Source organism: Neophocaena asiaeorientalis, unplaced genomic scaffold (genome assembly GCF_003031525.2).
Source record: "Neophocaena asiaeorientalis asiaeorientalis breed wild unplaced genomic scaffold, Neophocaena_asiaeorientalis_V1.1 scaffold33, whole genome shotgun sequence".
NCBI lineage: Eukaryota > Metazoa > Chordata > Mammalia > Artiodactyla > Phocoenidae > Neophocaena > Neophocaena asiaeorientalis.
This window is the reverse complement of record NW_020171988.1, coordinates 767,204-784,817: the sequence shown is the minus strand read 5'-3', so window position 1 is coordinate 784,817 and position 17,614 is coordinate 767,204. Positions and strand designations below refer to the sequence as shown.

Sequence of the window (17,614 nt, the reverse complement as noted above, 5' to 3'; positions counted from 1 at the left end):
TACTTCTCAATCCTGAGGAGAACAGGTGTTGGACAAGAAAAGTAATAAAGTTTCAGTTAAGGAGGTTAATCATAAACTTGACAGAGGAACCCACTGGGTCCTGTCACCAGCAGACACTGCTTTGAGAATCAATTTGACACAGCTCATAAAATTCAAGTTCTTGGCAATAAAGGAGTGTGTTCGAACTCACATCCACAATGGCCACCCAACTTTACCTTGGATGTCTGAACCACAGCTATTCCATTTTGACTTTCGAATGCATTTTTCTCCTTAATGGCCAAAGCAGATGTCACTGTTTATGATTTTGGTGCTTTTCTAGACATGAAGAGATGCAAGAACTTGGGTCATAAAATCTTTTCCTGAAAGTATCTAACTATCTGAAGGTCTGTTCTGTCAGCTTTTCTCAGAGCACTAAGTGCGTCATTCCTGATCTCTACTCTGACCTCCTTTCAGGGGGCGTTGAAGGTCAGTGACTGGAGTGGCTTGTGACTTAATCCTTGTAGAGGCAGATGGCAAGTGCCAATTTTTAGTTGGCAGTGCTCCCTCATGGTCATAAATTTGAACATGATTTGGGAAGCATTTCATGATCATTTCATCCCATAATGTTAGGAATACCCATTAGTAGTTCAGGCGAGGATTTCATTGATAGGCCACTCAATGTGCTATTACTGGACTAGGCCTTATTAACAGTAGTCAGAAGTCTCTGGACCACCTGTTTTACTACTCCGTTATGGTCTAGGAAAAAATTCCTTCTTGTTGCTTCTTCCTATACCTAGAGTTGCACTATTACAATCATTGATCTTATATAGAACTTTATATCTGGTCAACTGTTTCAAGTCGCCTGGTCATCATTATTTTATCAGAGGCTCTTGTATTTGGTAATACAAGAAACAACAATTCTGTAAAACAGGCAATATACAAATAATATAGCTAGTACTATTAGCAAGGTCATAAGTTGGCGCAAATATCTCCTGGTTTCAGCCAGACTCCAGGAGGGGATGTGTTACTTTCTTCTTTCCTACAGCCATTCACAGGTGGACTGGGTCAGGATGTTTCCTGTGAGCTGAACAAAGGGATTTTAGTTTAACATTCAAGCATGGGGACAGTGTTTCCTGAGATGGACCATTATGTATACTTTAAGCGATAGGCAACATCCCTTTAGTGATTAACTTGTAGCAAAACCAGTAGAATACAAAGATTAAAGTAAAAGAAATGGATCTAATATGGAGTCAGACTTGTTATTCCCTATTACAATTCCCCACTGTCAGTGTCCATTCCACAATCGTGTGAGAAAAGGGTGACAACCGCTCTGGCTACTTCCTGCTGAACAGGGGCAGTGATGGGTGATTATGGAATGGAATTGATCAGCTTTCAGCAGGGAATACTCCTTAGAATCTTTAGTAAGTAGTACAATTCTCTTTCCTTTTTTATCTACAATTATTTGAACCTGATGAAACCCTTTATTTAGCCCGTTTGTTGTCTGATTTGTCATTCGACTTGGGCTTTTGTTTCTAGCTCCTATACATAGCTATTCATCTTAACTTTCTGACTGTCATAACTACACTAGATTCCTGTACTGTTCAGGTGAACAAGATTAAACAAGTAAGTTGACTCACCTTCTCCAGCTATAATGAAAGTGCAATCTCAGTACTTATCTTTTTGAAGAGCAACCTTAAGTCTTCTAACGGTTTACAAACCCATTGCTCTCTAGGCCTTTCAGGAGTTGGGCCATTTTCTGATGACAGTGGTGCTGCTTTAATCCCAGTGTGATGAATTCATGGCTTTACTCTGGCTAACTTGACGGATGAGTTTGTGGTAGGTAATACCACGTGTGGTCCTGTCCACCTTGCAGTCAGCTGATGTTCAACAGCAGGCACTTTATCTTTCCAGGCTTTAAGGAGGACTTGGTCTCCGGGTAAGAAAGGATGTAAGGCTACTTCAGTTGGATAGGCAGACCTCTGGGAGGCAAACTCATGAGCAGAGGTTAGTATAATGCCCAAAGTTTTAATGTAATTAGCAACAGCTAGCTCTTTCAGAGCATTTATAGATTCTCCCACCTGGGCAGACACCTGGAATGGCCTACCATACAATATTTCAAAGGGGCTTAATTTAAGTCTCCTTTTGGGAGCCATTCTGATCTGTAGTAGGGCAATTGACAAGGCCTTATCCCAAGTTAAATTAGTCTCTTGACACATTTTAGCAATGCTCCTTCCAGTATGTATAATATCTGGCTACAGGTCATGGGGCATCTGATATTTATCCAAAGGGAGACAGTTGGGATAAGCTTCAGAAATAAACTTAGAGTGTCCTTCTTAATAATGCAATTAAACTTTACAATTATGTAGCATGCCAACAAGAAACTGTCTAGGAAGTGAGTCTTAGACAATAAATGCAGACCTCAATTAACAGAATCAGAATTTGATATCCACTGAAATGTAATCTCTTTCTCTCTAAAAATTACCCTCATTTTTCATCAAATACAGCCAAATTAAGATTAGTTTGTTTGCAAAATGAGTCTGGTTAATTGATCATATTGGCTCCTTTCAATTGGCTGTGTGGGAATTTTTCATAAGGAGTCTCAGACTGAAATTTTAAAAGCCCTCTCAGGACCAGGAAAGCCATGCCAAGGGCTTTTCATAGATTTTGCCTTACAGATGTAGGTGAATTCCTCACTTTTTGAGGTCCCCAAAGTACCTCGAGATTTTTGCACCTGTTAGGAAGTACCCTTCCTAATTTACCTGATAAAGCTGCTGGGAACCTAAGAGTTTCCAGTATCTGGAGGGATCAGGTAGAGAGAAAAAACAAATGTTTCAATTGTGATTACAAAGGTAAAATCTACCAAATTGCTGTAAGTCATAGTTAGCTTAAGGGGAAGGGTTTCCTTAAAACCAAAAAATTATAACCATATTCATCAGTTTACTCAGTCCTATATAATTAATTCTTTTTTACTAACAGTTTTATGAAATCAGAGTTGCTATTAGACTTTTAAAATCTAGTTTAGCAGTATGATTGTTAAAAAGTCCTTTCTATGACTCTTCTTAGAGATGAAGCATTTTGCAAAGCAACAGCTTAACTGTCTATGAATGATAAAGGACTTAAAAAGGCAAGGTTAGAGATCTGAGTATAATGTTTTTTGACAAAGAAGCTTAATGGGGACTTCCCTGGTGGCGCAGTCGTTAAGAATCCGCCTGCCAATGCAGGCGACACGGGTTTGAGCCCTGGTCCAGGAATATCCCACATGCCACGGAGCAACTAAGCCCGTGCGCCACAACTACCGAGACTGTGCTCTAGAGCCCGTGAGCCACAACTACTGAGCCCACGTGCCACAACTACTGAAGCCCGCGCACCTAGAGCCCGTGCTCCACAACAGGAGAAGCCACTGCAATGAGAAGCCCGTGCACCGCAACGAAGAGTAGCCCCCGCTCGCCACAACTAGAGAAAGCCCGTGAGCAGCAACAAAGCCAATGCAGCCAAAAATAAATAAATTAAATAAATAAATTTTAATAAAAGAAGCTTAATGAAGTTGTGACATACAGCATTTTAACCTGTGTACAGGCTTAAGTGATTTACTTTCTAACTGTGATTTTCTCTTTCCTATGGCTTCTTGCTTCTTTTCTATTTAAAGACCTTTCAATATTTCCTGTAGGATAGGTTTAGTATTGCTGTATTCTTTTAGGTTTTGCTTATCTGAGAAATTCTTTCACTCCTTTTCTATTATAAATGGTAATCTTGCTGGTAGATTCTAGGTCAGATTTTTCCCCCTCCAGGATTTTGAATATATCTTGTCACTCCCTTCTGGCCTGCAGTGTTTCTGTAGAGAAGTCAGCTGATAGCCTTATGGGGGTTCCCTTGTAATTAAGTCTTTCTTTGTTTTTCTCTTGCTGCCTTCAGAAGCCTCTCTTTATCTTTAACTTTTGCTATTTTAATTATAGTATGTCTTGGTGTAGGTTGGGTTTGGGTTTATCTTGTTTGGAACCCTCTGTGCTTCCTGTACCTGGATATCTGTTTCCTTCTTTAGGTTTGGGAAGTTTTCAGCCATAATTTCTTTAATTACATTTTCAATCCCCCTGTCTCTTTCTTCTCCTTCTGGAATCCCTATTACGCATAGATTGGCATGCTTTATATTAGTATCCCATAGGTCTCTTACATTGCTCTCATTTTTTGTTTCTTTCAATTTGCCTTTCTGTCTGCTGTTCTGATTGGGTGATTTCCACTATTCTATCTTCCAGATCATTTATTCGTTCTTCTGCATTATTCATTGTTATTCATTGCCTTTAGCTCAGCTTTCATCTCGGCGAATGAGTTTCCTAATTTCTCTTGGTTCCTTATAGTTTCTGCCTCCTTTTTACAGGAATCTGCATTTCTATCAATAGGCCTTGTACATTTCTTCAATATTTTCATTATCTCCTTTTGGAACTCAGTGTCTATTAGACTGAAGAGGTCTGTTTCATTGTTCTTTTGGGGGAATTCTCTTGACCTTTTAATTGGGAGTGGTTCCTCTGCTTCTTCATCTTACTTATATTTCTCTTACTCTGTGAGTTTAGGAGAAACAATTGTCTACTGTGGTCTTGGAGGGCTGCTTTTATGTGGGAGTGTCCCTGTATAGCCTGCGTGTGTTGAATATTTTTGGCGCAAGGGCTGATTTTAGTATGGATGTCTCTGACCTCTTTGCTCAGCGTGTGCTGACTGTTTGTGCTTGACAGGTGGTGGTGTGGTGACCAGAGTCTGCACTGGGTTGCCCTATGGTTGTCGCTGCCCCATCAGCGACAGTTGTTGGAGCAGAAGCCCCCAGATCTGATTCTGAGCTGCAGTGTGAGATAGGTGGGATTGGAGCACTCCCTCTGGAGAGGAGCTGCTGAGTATTGCTTCGCCAGAGCTGTCCACAGGGGAGTGTGCTCTGTGGTGTCGCCTGGCTGGGCTCACAAAGTACACTGTTGTCGGCACTGCCCTCAGCCCCACCTCCGCTGTGGGAATGCAGGCAGTTGGCCCCGGTGTCCCTCAGGCACTGTGCTCACAAAGCCAACAGCACAGATCCCAACACGCCAGTCCACTGAATTTGGTACCAGAAGCACGGCAGTCATGCACCTGGCCTCGCCGTGGGAACCTTGGAAACAGCCCAGGCTCTGCCTCCGTGTATGCTCCCAGCAAGCCCACAGCTGCTAAGGCCAGACCCACCCCGGCCACAGTACACCTGCTGTCCTGCTCCCAGAGCTCATAGCAGCAGCACCAAGAAAGAGGCTGCTAAGGGGCAGGCCCCGCCCCTCCCTTCACTCACCCCTTAGCAGTGGTGCTTCGCTTCTATGGCAGACCCGCGCTTCTTCCACGTACACCCCTGGTTGCCACCCGTACCACACTCCCCAGCCCTTCAGGCTGTCTCCGTGTGGCCAGCCCCAGTCCTGTCCCTGGGTCTGTCCTCTGAAGCCTGAGGTTCAGCACGCAGCCCCTGCACATACCAGCAGGTGAGCGTCTCGGGCTGGGGAGTGCTGCGAGGTAGCTCGGATCCTCTGTGCTGGTCTCTCTCTTTTCTGCCTGCTGCCAACTGCTGCGTTCTCCAAGCCTCTGAAGCTCCCTTTCTGTCCCAGCTGATATCCCCGCTGGTGAGGGGGCTTCTCAGGGTGTGGGACTCTTTCCTCTTTTCCAGCTCCTTCCCAGGGACACAGGTCCCATCCCTATTCCTTTTTAAAAAATCTTTCATCCTATCCAGTTATGAGGAGATATTTCTAGACACTTCTGAGTGTCTGATATCTCGTGCCAGTGTTCAGTAGGTACTCTGTGAGAATTGTTCCACACGTGGATGTATTTTTGATGTGTTTGTGGGAGGAGGTGAGCTCCACGTCCTTATATTCTGCCATGTTGGTTCCTCCCCAACATTTTAAGATAACAACTAAAATTATAACATTATACCAGGACATATCCAAACTTCAGAAGCTTTATATAATTTCTAGAATGTCTATATTAAAAAACATTTATCCATACCGTATAACCTGAGGAGGCGTATCAGACATTTGACAATGCTTCCCATGTAATTTAACATACCAAACAATCCTAGTTAGTTTAATATTTTTCTCTGAGATGCCTTGGGGGCTCGCCAAAGCATCCCAAAGTTAGCTGGAGGTCAAAATTTTTTAATTAATTAAAATTTGATATTTGGGAAGTTTGTCAAAAAGTTTCAAAACACTTGGTCAAATCAGATCATAGGTCATTGTGAGACAATACTTATTCCTTTACCAAAATGAGAAGAGATCTCAAAAGCAAATACAGATCACTGAAAGGCACAGAAACTCAATCTGTTTTCAATGGCAGCATTCCAGGAAAACTTTGTCCTCTTACCAGTGCGAGAAAAAAATCTAGTCTTGCACCAGCTTACTTTTAATAATAAATTTCATTTACTTAAGTTAAATTCAGTCTAAACTTCTACAAACCTTCCATCACTTTCTGTATCCATATTATTTTGCCCCTTAATTCTCCTATCTAGAAACAACCAGATGAACTTCCATCATTTAACTTAATTTAGCACAACTCTAAAATTTCACGTTACCAAATATCTGGAGAGATCATTTACATCTCAAAGGCACAGGAAAAGAAATGCAAATTTCTCTTCTAACTACTTACATAAAACCCAGCCATCTTGGGCTATTTTTGAACTTTCTTTTTTTCCAGTTCCCAAATATCCAGTGAAGTTTAAACAAACAAATGACACTAATAGACAATAATGTATATCATCTGCTCACATTCACAAGCCTCATTTTCAGCAAAACGAGGAAGAAAGAATAGCATTTGGACTCAGGTACAGAGACACTCATTCACATACATCCACCCCCCCTCCCCAAGATAAAAGCAATTGCAAAAGACCCACTCTGATACAATAGCTGAGCCGTTAGGGGCCATTGTTCGACAGATCTCAGGGAGTATTGAGGGCACACAATGTTTCAAAAAATATATTTTCTTTCATTTATGGGAGCACAGCTAAAGATCTCCAAGTTTTGCAAAAATACCCCAGGGGACTATAAGATGGAACAGAGCTCTGATCATACATACCTAATTATTCACGATTGGTGTTATCAGATATCAAGCAAACAGCAGTTCAAATGGGTCTCTCAGGGTCATAGGTCCCTGGCCACAAAACGGGAGAAACCCAGCCAATGTCCCATCAGAGATGAAGCTGAATAAATGACCAAGGCTAGTTCAAAAAAGGCAAAAATCCCAACCAATGCTCCACCACAGGCAAAACCAACACAATAGAGAAGGATACCCTGAAAAGAAGTAGAGATGGTCTAGTAAAGATGTACTTGTAGGGCTTCCCTGGGGGCGCAGTGGTTGAGAGTCCGCCTGCCGATGCAGGGGACGCGGGATCGTGCCCCGGTCCGGGAAGATCCCACATGCTGCGGAGGGGCTAGGTCCCTGAGCCATGGTCACTGAACCTGCGTGTCCGGAGCCTGTGCTCTGCAACGGGAGAGGCCACAACAGTGAGAGGCCCCGTGTTCCGCAAAAAAAAGATGTAATGTTTAAAAAAAAAAAGTCCTGATGGAATTTTGAAATGTTTTTTAATTTTATATATATCAACATTCTTTGAATAAATACTTTCTAAATTAAAAAAAAAAAAAAAAAGGGATACCCTGGTGTCGTCATACACGAGCCCAGCCTGCGCAAGCTGGAGCGACTTACCCCCAAGCGACACTGAATGTGGACCACAGCTCCGGATGTTTCTCGGTTCCGAACAGCCTTGTGCCGAGGGGTGGCCAGCGCCTGTCAGGGATAGTCTCTCTGAGATCCGCAGAGCGAAGTGTATTCTGGCAGCTGCTGGGCCTCAGGGAAGGGGCTGCCCCTGGCTGGGGTCGACCTGTCACATGCACAGACTCTTGGCTGGCTCACCAAAATTGCTAGCAAACGCGTTTGTGTGCCCGACGCACAGTGAGGCCAAACAATACCAAAACGTTGGAGTTTGGAGCAGAGAAAGGTTTATTGTAGGGTCACGCAAGGAGAAGGGTGGCTTGTGCCCCCAAAACCCTGAACTCCCCGAAAGGTTTCAGCAAAGCATCTTTAAAGGCCAAGTGAGGGAAGGGGGTCACAGGGTATGTGATCAGCTCATGCACAATTCTCTGATCGGCTGATGGAGAGGTAACAGGGTGGTGTCACAGGGGTTAACATTATCAGGGCTTAGGCTCCAGGGGGCCTGGGGGCTATGTGCTCAGGGTCATCAAGTAGTTAACATCTTCCGTTTGGTGGGGGGTTTTCACATCTGTGAAACAACTCAGCACATGTGCACCAGATGCTGTTACCTGGGTGCTTCAGGGAGGAGCTAAAGCTGAGGAGATGGGGGAAGGGCCTGTCCCGGGAAGGCCCCATAGGGTCCCGCTCGGTTACATTAGTGAAGGCAAAGTCTGCTGTGCTCCTGAGCAGACACCCAGGTGAGCCCTCCTGGATTGGGGACTTTGGCTCCAGAACAGCCCGGAAGTCCTCGTGGGCCCCAGACATGCTGAGGTCCGCCCACTCATAACTTGCATTCCGATTTGCATGCAAACAAAAAATATTTGACACTTTTGTGCCTCTTTCAGACTCCCAAAGTGGTGTGAGTGTCCGCTTCTTTCTCTTGCCTCCACTGTGTGTGTCGGGAAGAAAAGTGTCTGCTGGCCCCGGGGACAGCAGGTGGCCGTCTTTGCTCTCGGCCACGTGGCCACTGCATGGTGGTGGCCGAGGGCAGGAGAGTTTCTGTGGCCACTCACCTCAGAAGGAAGGCAACTGTTTTTCTCTGATATTTTGGCAAGAAAGCTTTGACAAAGTTAACTGAAATACAGAATCCCTGCTGTTTCAGCTCAATAAGAGCTCTGAATTGTGATTGATTGTTAATTTTGGATTCAAAAACTGCACAACACTAACAGATGTGATTTGAAATATTTTTAATGTATTAACAACTAGGACATCTTTTGTGGTCAGACAGTAAGTTTGTTGATTGGCCAAGTGTTGACAATGGCTGGTCACTGGCTCTGGTGTTTTGCATCTGCCAATGGTCATTCCTTTCCTGGCTGCTCCAGCCTCTCTGCCCCAACACCAGGTGAGTGGCGGGCAGATCACCCTGGACATTCATCAAGAGCCCTGGCTGCTTGATTCCACGTATGTAAACATAAAGTACCCAGAAAACGGAAAGGACTGAAAAGGCAGCACACTCTTGGAGTCTGGCGTTGGGAACCGGGAAAACAGACTTGTTTTTTTGTTAAAATTGACCTATTTGGATTCAGTGCCGGTCAGAAATAAATATGCCCTCTTGCGGAGCGAAATATTTCTATTTCAGTGGAAGACCTATATTGTCAAACTGTAACCACAAGTCATGTCTCATCTCTCAATGTCTAACTAACTGCATGTTTTATCACAGGGACAAGCGGATCTCTTGAAGTACGCCAAGAACGAGACTGTGGAGAACCTGAAGCAGATCCACTATGCGGCTGTCTCCTGTGGACTCAATAAACCAGGCACAGAGAACACCGACGTCCAGAAGCCGCGCCGGAGCCTTGAAGTCATACCCGAAAAAGCAAACGATGAAACTGGAGAATGAGGGCACCTTCTAGAGATGATTACAGAATTTATAACTCTAGGACCAACTGTAGCCAGATGGGACATTTGCTTTGCACTCACTAATGAAAAATAATATTGGGGATTTTAAAGCACAACTGGAATAGCTAATTGCTGTCTATTAAAACTGTGAATGTATGTAGCAACCCTGCGTGTGGAGGCAAATAAACTCTTTAACAAGAAATTCTCTTCCTGGCCCAAATATGCTATATTTGTATACAAAGACATCATAACTCAGTTCCAGTGTGAACAACAGACTAGCCACTCTAGTTCCAGCGAGAAACAGACATTTTCCTAACTAACTGAAAACGGTGTCTTAAGACGCAGATGGATTGTATGGTCTAATTAGTATGTACTGGGGAAAAACCGAATCTACAAGTTTTACTTATGTATGATTGCTGGGGGTCTCTGGGTTCCAGATGTTTTTGGAGGCGTGCCTGCTGAGCCATGGTTACAAAGGAGAATGTAAGTAGCCTTGAACTTGGGAGAGCCACTAGGTTCAAGGGCACTGCGGCTGGACGGACACTCCTGGCTGGAGACACCTGCTGGGTACACAATGTAAAGGCAACCAACTTGGAAGCAACACACTGTACATAGTTTTTCATTGTATTAAGTAGTGGTCACATTAAAAAGATATTTTATGATATTTCTCCAATAACAGTACGTGAATTTAATGAAAGTGTAACTTTTTAAAAATTTCCAGTTCAAGATATTCTACTCTTAAGAAGAGTGGCCAGTTACTTGGTGAACAGCTTTGTCAAAGATGAGCCGCTTGTCTGGCTTGACATTTTGCTTTTAGTACATACAGCAGCCATGACTTTACATAGTGGCAGCTGTCTGTAAAACCACCGACACCGCTTCCCCCTTCTCAGCCTGTTGATTCCTGCCGTAGGGGAGTGAGCCTGGACACGGTGCAGACGGTAAGCCAGTGGCAGGTGAAGGGGCTGGAGCGGGTGCCACGCTCCACTGGCCAGCTGAGTCTTTAATCCAAGACTTTATTGTCCCAATCAGTGAAACTTGACGCTATTTTAGAAAACCTGCTAGACACCGAAGCCTAATTACTGCTCCTCCCAAACCAAACTGCTCTCACGTTTTGGAAGGGTAAAAGCTTTCTAAACCTTCGATAACCGCTTTTTCATTTGTCCATATTCTTTTCAGTGACTCAGGTAAGCCAGGTAACTGTGTGGAATCCCCAACGTGGCACCTCATTATTTCCTCACGGGGAAGTGGGCAGGGTGATACATTGAATTTATTTATGCCCAGACCCTGAAATATCCTTTTACAAAACAATGCCTTTTTCCAGTTCTTGTCATTTGCCTGCTGATCGTGTGCTTAAAGTAAGGTATACATCTCCACTGGTCTTCACTCAGCGTCATTCCAGTCAGAAAATTAAACGTCTCTGTTACTAGAATAATAGTGTGGCTTCCTGCTCACACCAGCCAGCAACCAGCCAGCAGCTTAGGCTCTTAGCTCTGAAATTAACTCTAATCGGAAAAAAAAAACAAAAACAAAAATATGTAGGAAATAATAGTAAAGAAAAGTAGATTTGTAGACTGAGAAATAAAAGAATGTGTAATTTAGATTATGGCTAGCAATCCTTGAACGTAGCTGGCAAGTAAATCGCAATATTCAGTGACAATCCAGAAATCATAAAAAATGACTTAAAATTGAAAAAAATTGCTACATTTATAGTAATGGCAGATATTATCTATGTGACTTAAATGACTCTGAGACCAAGGCACCTGTCATTGGCTAGGGTTCATATAGGCTTTTAGAATCAGCAGACTTCAAAACCGAAGGGGGTCTATGAGATCATTCCATCTGACGTGTCCTTTCCCGGATGCAGACGTTGCGGACAAAAGCAACAAACTGCGGTGCCCGAGGTCACAAAGTCTGTCGGGGGAGTGACCCAGCCCAGGGTTTGCTCCATGTTGCCATGCTAAGAAAGTCAGCCTCCTTTTGACCCCTCTCTTCAAAGGGATAAGCCAAGCAAAGGAAAAAAGCAGGCGCACTTGCTGGGGAGTTGTTCCCCAAGTCGCAGTGTTTCTCCTGCTTGTCTAGATCCCACTCCAGGGAGCACTGTCTCCTTCAAGACGATGACCCGAATCAGCAGAGCACACAGTCATGGCTTATTCGTGGCTAAGTGACCCTCTTTTCTGACTGTGAAAGATTCTAAAGGATGAATTACAATTGTTTAAAGAGGGGCAGTGATGGCCAGAGTTGATGTGGTCTGAGGTTTAGAAATGTATTCTTTTCTAACAAATGAAAAAAACTGGAACCGGGTGGCGGGTAAATATGATTCCTAAGTTTAGACCCTGTAACTATCTGGGAGGTTTCTCCCAGCCCTGGGCTCCACTAGTTCTAGTCCATTTGGTTGCACCTGGCCTCTACTGTATGGCTTCCCAAGGGAGGAATGAAGTATGAAATAGGTTGAGATACAGATTTCCAGAGAGAGTGTTTCCTGATCTCAGTTTTCCTACGCCTGATGCTCTGGGGGAGGGAAGATTTGAAAACCACTTCTTCCTTCTGGATCCACCGGATGGAGTGGCCACACCTTCTCTGCTGGCGAGGAGAGGACAGAGCAAGTGATTCTAGCTGTGGTTTGGTCTTTTTGGACAGTGTGTGTGATGCTGGGGACCTCACTCGCGGGGCCCGGTGAGCTATAGGGAAAAGCTGTCTGCATTTGGGGGAAGGTCTGCGTGCTCAGCGGGCCCCCTGCTTCTCACCGCAGGTTTAAAGGGCTGCACCAAGGCCACGTGCGCGCTGGGAAGAGGCTGGGTTTCAGAGGCGTCTCCACGAGGCTGGGGGGGTGGCCGGGCGGCGGTCAGAGGTCCAGGGGGCTCACGATGGTGAAGCCCGAGTCCTTGCTGTTGCCGCTGCTGTCGTCGTCGGGGCTGGGGCTGGAGCTGGGGCTGCCGGACGAGGCCGAGGCCGAGGCCGCGGCCGGGCCGGTCAGCGGGTCTGAGAACACCGGGGCGCGCCGGGCCGAGCTCCGGAGGGGCCGCGGGGCCTGAGCCTGGCCGACCGGGGCCGCCCTGGCGCTGCCCCCTTCGTCGTCTTTGGAGACGAGGATGAAGTCGTCCATGTCGCCTTTCTCCCTGCGCCCCGGTGGCGCTGCTGAAGGGGCCTGGGAAGGAGTCAGAGCACAGGGGGGGAGGGAAGAACCGGTGAGATGGTGAGATGCGGAGCAGGTTGGGGGCTCCACGGTCCCCCCGGAAAGACGCAGGGAGGCCCCTCTGATGGGAGCTGTGGGCCTGGGGAGCGGAGCACACGGCCCGCGGCCCTGCCCTGCTCATCACCCTCCTCCTGGGGCGCCAGCTTTCCCATGTGATGGGGCGTGGGGTGAGGACAGCGTGTCCGTCCTCGCCCCCGCCCTCGGGTGTGGCCGCCACGCAGTGAGTGACGCGCCCAGATGGTTATGAGGCCACAGGCTGGCTCCCCAGTGTGCCCCCCACCCCGCATCTGCAGTGATGCTACTACCGCCTGCAAGGGGGCTGCAGGGGGAGCCCAATGTGTTCCATCTCCTCACATCTCACAGCCGGCTCATCCTGGCTGAGCGCCGGGGGTCTCCCAGGACAATGCGGGGGGCTGGGAGCTTCTAGAGACACAGAAACCCGGAATGGTCCTTTGCAAAAAGTATAGAGACGCAATGGCTTTACTCTACAATTATTTTCCTTTCTTTCTGAGTAATTATGTGTTTTGTTTTTAACAAGAACAGCTGACATCCAAGGACACTGGTCGAAGTTTTGGGTTAAGATCAGAGAAGCTCCTGCCAGCCCTGGGATGAAAGTAAAGCCACGGTCTGACCAGGGATGTTCCAGCCTGGCAGGAAGAGCCCTTGCCCACGGCCAACTAAGCCAATGCAGTGGCCACAACTGCTGCCCGCCCCGCCCACCTACTCTCCCCGAGGGGTGGGGGGAATTGGGGCAGGGCCTGAGGTCTAAGGAGGGGTACAGAGCCCCCCGGGGACCTCTGGCTCCAGCATGGCCAAGACCACCTTTGGGCTATGGGCAGAGCCTGGACAGAGAGTCAGCAACACTCCTCAGGGAATCTGGGTGTGACTGACAGGCCCCCTCTGAATTTCATGTTCTCCTGAGTGACATGCGGGCCAGTGGCTAAATAATGGCTCAGGTGTCTCCCCCTCTGACAATTTGCCTACTTTTAAGAGATTTAATCGGAGAACCGGAACAGAATGGCATTAAAGATCCCAGTGCTGAGACACAGCGGGCCTCAAGTTGTAAAGCTGTTTATAGCCTGTCAACACAGCAATTCTTACAAAATGGAAGAGACATGCAGCACATGGCCCTGCGGTAGAAGGGGATGTGATCCCTAATGGCACTAGGGCAGTTTGATGAGACAGATGGCCCTTTCTCATCCCATTACTGCCCTCTGTGAGGTGGTCAGGGCCAGGGGCCCCTCAGGGGAGGGTGTCCCCCCACGTCCATGCCCGCAGGTGCACGTCAGGCCTTGGCTTTGGCCTCCCATCCCCAGACTGGAGATGCTTTGTTCATGTGACTGCTGTGCTGAGCTGTAAGCCGCGAGAACCTTGACCTCCCACCCCACTCAGGAGCTTATCTGAGGTTGACAACAGAGCAAGGACAGTCCTATTTTCAGAGCCGTGTCTCTACCGCAGAAATGCCAAGATAACCTCTCCGCCTTTAGCATACAGTGAGGACATGGGCAGGACTTGAAGAGGAGAAACACCTGTAACGTGTTTTAGCCTGTGACTAGAAGGAAAGATGGTTCCTACCATCACTAATTATCTGGCTTGTTTCTGGAAAAGCAGTGGAGTCAAGTTATAAACGGTGAGTGACGCCGCCCTCCCCCCAGTTTCCGGATAAAGCCATGACTGGCCCAGACAAGGCACGTTAGAACTGCCAGGGCTTCTGCAACCGTCTTTTCTTCTTACCCCACTGCACCATTATCTTACGAACCAAGAACTGAAGCCCAGGTCAGAGGCCTGGAGACTTGGCCGACGTCACAAGCAGATGAAAACACCCCATTCTTCTGGATTCCCACCTAGATTTTTTTTCTAGACCCAAGTAAGCTTTCTCTCTGGATTCCCGTAGCAATCTCAGCTACTACCTGGTGCCGTTTCTATCCTTTACAGAAACTTTGTAATTTCTCACGTCTTCTCTTTCTGCCAAACACAGGCGTGTGTCACGTGATATAAAAAGTTTCTCAACATGTCAGTCCTGCCTACAGCTGGCCAGCACGGCCACCTTCCCCGCCCTGCCAGCCCACCACTCCTGTTGCTCAGATTGATTTAGGATCGCAGTGGAAGCAGGTGCTGTTCAACAGGAATGTTCCGCACACGCTGATGAATTGTCCCCTCTCTGTGCTGTCCAGGCAGGCAGCCCTACTCACATGAGGATACTGAGCGCTGGAGAGGCACCCAGTGTGACTGAGGAACTGAATTAACTTTGAATTCTCTTTGATCCTGATGAATTTAAATTGAATTTTAAGTAGACACCTGTGGCTAGTGGCTACTGCATTAGCCCCCCGCAGTTCTGGACCACAGATAAAAATATGGGACCAAAGACCAGGGAGGCAGGTGATATGGGCTGATGGACTGATGAATCAAGGGTCCTCCAAGTCCCTCCTTCTGCTGTGGTGGATTTGAGTGAAGTTCATCCAAAACCTCCCAAAGATTCACGAAGGAGTGTGTGAAGGACAGACTGTGGAAGGGAGGGACTGAATGAGGCTCTTTTCACCCTGCAGAATACAATTTCCAGGACTTCCCTGGTGGCGCCATGGTTAAGAATCCGCCTGCCAGTGCAGGGGGACACGGGTTCCATCCCTGGTCCAGGAAGATCCCACATGCCGCGGAGCAACTAAGCCCGTGCGCCACAACTACTGAGCCTGCGCTCTAGAGCCCGCGAGCCACAACTACCGAAGCCCGCACGCCTGGAGCCCGTGCTCCGCAACAAGAGAAGCCACTGCAATGAGAAGCCCGCGCACCACAATGAAGAGTAGCCCCCGCTCGCCGCAACTAGAGAAAGCCCGCGCGCAGCAATGAAGACCCAACACAGCCAAAAATAAACTAACTTAAAAAGAGAAAAAACGAATACAATTTCCCCTCTGCTGTTGGCAGAGCTCGAGAGAAGATGTGTAATCAGAGGGAAAGAAGAGCCACATCTCTACCAGCTTCCCAGGGGGGAGTGGGGTGCGTGCACTGCCACAAAGGAAGAGCCCTTTTATGTTTCGTTTTGTGTGTGTGTGTGTTTTTGTTAACCCACGTCCCCTGCGTCGGCAGGCGGACTCTCAACCACTGCGCCACCAGGGAAGCCCAGAAGAGCCCTTTTAAGTCCCTGGTGGGGAGGGGCACTGGCAGGGGGACCGAGCCCTCTGCTCCAAGGTGGGGTGAGCCCAGTTCTCTGCGGAAACGAGGGCCTATCACACTGCACCGCCCTTCCCGGCTCACGGCCAGCTCATGTGGAGGCTGCACTGGGTCCACCGGGGCTGCGCTGGCAACTGGTAGTTTCTTACAAATCTGAAAACTGGGAAGGACGATTACAAAGCATACTCAAGAAGTTTTCAATTAGCAAATTTGTTAGTGTTCTTCAAAGCTCTTTTTCCGTGGTATTTTTAGACATTCAACTAAAAAAAATATCACGCTAAATTTTAAAATAAACTTGTTGAATAAAAATGGTCGGGGGGTGGGCCTAAGCGCAATAATATGTGAATAAGTAACTAATTATTGAAAATTAAACATCTGGGCATGGAAGGGGAATCTGGAGGAACTAATCGAGGTAAGCTTGCAATGTTACTGTTGGATTCACGTGGCTTTAAAATGCAGACTCAAAACGCTCTCTGAAAATTCCCTTCTAAAGCTGGATGAAACGGACCACACAGGGTTCTCTTCTAGAAGAGTACTCTTAAAACTGAAAAAGTCCCATTCTGAGATGTCATTTTGCTTCTTTAAAGTCATAAAAAATATACAATTTACAAGCATCTGGATGCTAGTTTTTGAGAAAGTAACTTAGATGAGAGCTAATGGGAGATTTTCAAGATGAAACTCTGCATACCATTTTAACAAGAATATTATTAGGAATGTTTACTCCCATCAGATCACACGCCGGGAGGCAGCGTGGTGGAGCTGGAAGCTGACTGAACTGGGACAGGGGTTCAGAAAACAATTCCTCACTGGTGAAACGAGCAGGTGTTTCTTCGATCCTTCCTAACTGGAAAATTCTGGGATTCTATGTTAGAACAAATTACACACCATGTTGACACCCAAGAGCGCAGGTCAGCAAACGACAGCTCGTGGGCCAAATCCAGCCTGTGGCCTGTTTTTGTGTGGCTCTCAAGCTGAGAATGGCTTATGTATACATATATATTTTTTTAATTTTTATTTTATATTGGGGTATAGTTGATTAGCAATGTTGTGTTAGTTTCAGGTGTACAGCAAAGTGGTTCAGTTATACATATACATGTATCTATTCTTTTTCAAATTCTTTTCCCATTTAGGTTATTACAGAATATTGAGCAGAGTTCCCTGTGCTATGCAGGAGGTCCTTGTTGGTTACCTGTTTTATATATAGTAGTGTGTATATGTTAATCCCAAACTCCTAATTTATCCCTCTCCCCCAACCTTCTTCCCTCAGTAACCATAAGTTTGTTCTCCAAGTCTGTGAGTCTGTTTCTGTTTTGTAAATTTTAAAGGCTGTAAAAACAAGCAAGCTAGCATACCAAATACAAAAACAGATATGTGACAGAGACCACATGTGGCCTGAAAATCCTAAACTATTTACTCTCTGGCCCTTTACAGAAAAAAATTGCTGACCTATGTGGCTTAGAGGATGGACATTGAGAAGTCCTTCCCCATGAAGGCCAAAAACGTTCCAGGCCAGTGAAGTACACTCAAGACAGCATTAGGAAAGCATGGACAGTACTTCTTGTGCTAAAGGGGAATGGAGGCATCGGCTGAAGGCAACTGACCAATAACTGAGGCAGAGATCCGGCTTTCTAACACCGCAAGGTGGGACTGGCAGGAGGCTCAGGCCGAAGCTGCTGCGTACAGGTGTGTAGGCTGTGCACTGCACAA

General features: G+C 46.5%; 2 protein-coding genes across 4 annotated transcripts in view; one reads left to right on the top strand and one right to left on the bottom strand.

Annotated features, from left to right (window-relative positions):
• PLCL2 (phospholipase C like 2) overlaps window positions 1–11,247 on the top strand; it is a 190,833-nt gene extending 179,586 nt beyond the window's left edge. The window contains exon 6 of the mRNA XM_024747559.1: window positions 9,371–11,247. Within this exon, the coding sequence (XP_024603327.1) occupies window positions 9,371–9,550 (180 nt within the window). The 3' untranslated portion in view covers window positions 9,551–11,247. The remainder of the gene's footprint in view (window positions 1–9,370) is intronic.
• A 139-nt stretch (window positions 11,248–11,386) lies between these two features.
• TBC1D5 (TBC1 domain family member 5) overlaps window positions 11,387–17,614 on the bottom strand; it is a 530,340-nt gene continuing 524,112 nt past the window's right edge. For all 3 annotated transcript variants that reach the window (XM_024747581.1, XM_024747573.1, XM_024747583.1), the window contains one exon: window positions 11,387–12,694. In XM_024747581.1, coding sequence (XP_024603349.1) covers window positions 12,392–12,694 — 303 coding nt within the window. In that variant the 3' untranslated portion in view covers window positions 11,387–12,391. The remainder of the gene's footprint in view (window positions 12,695–17,614) is intronic.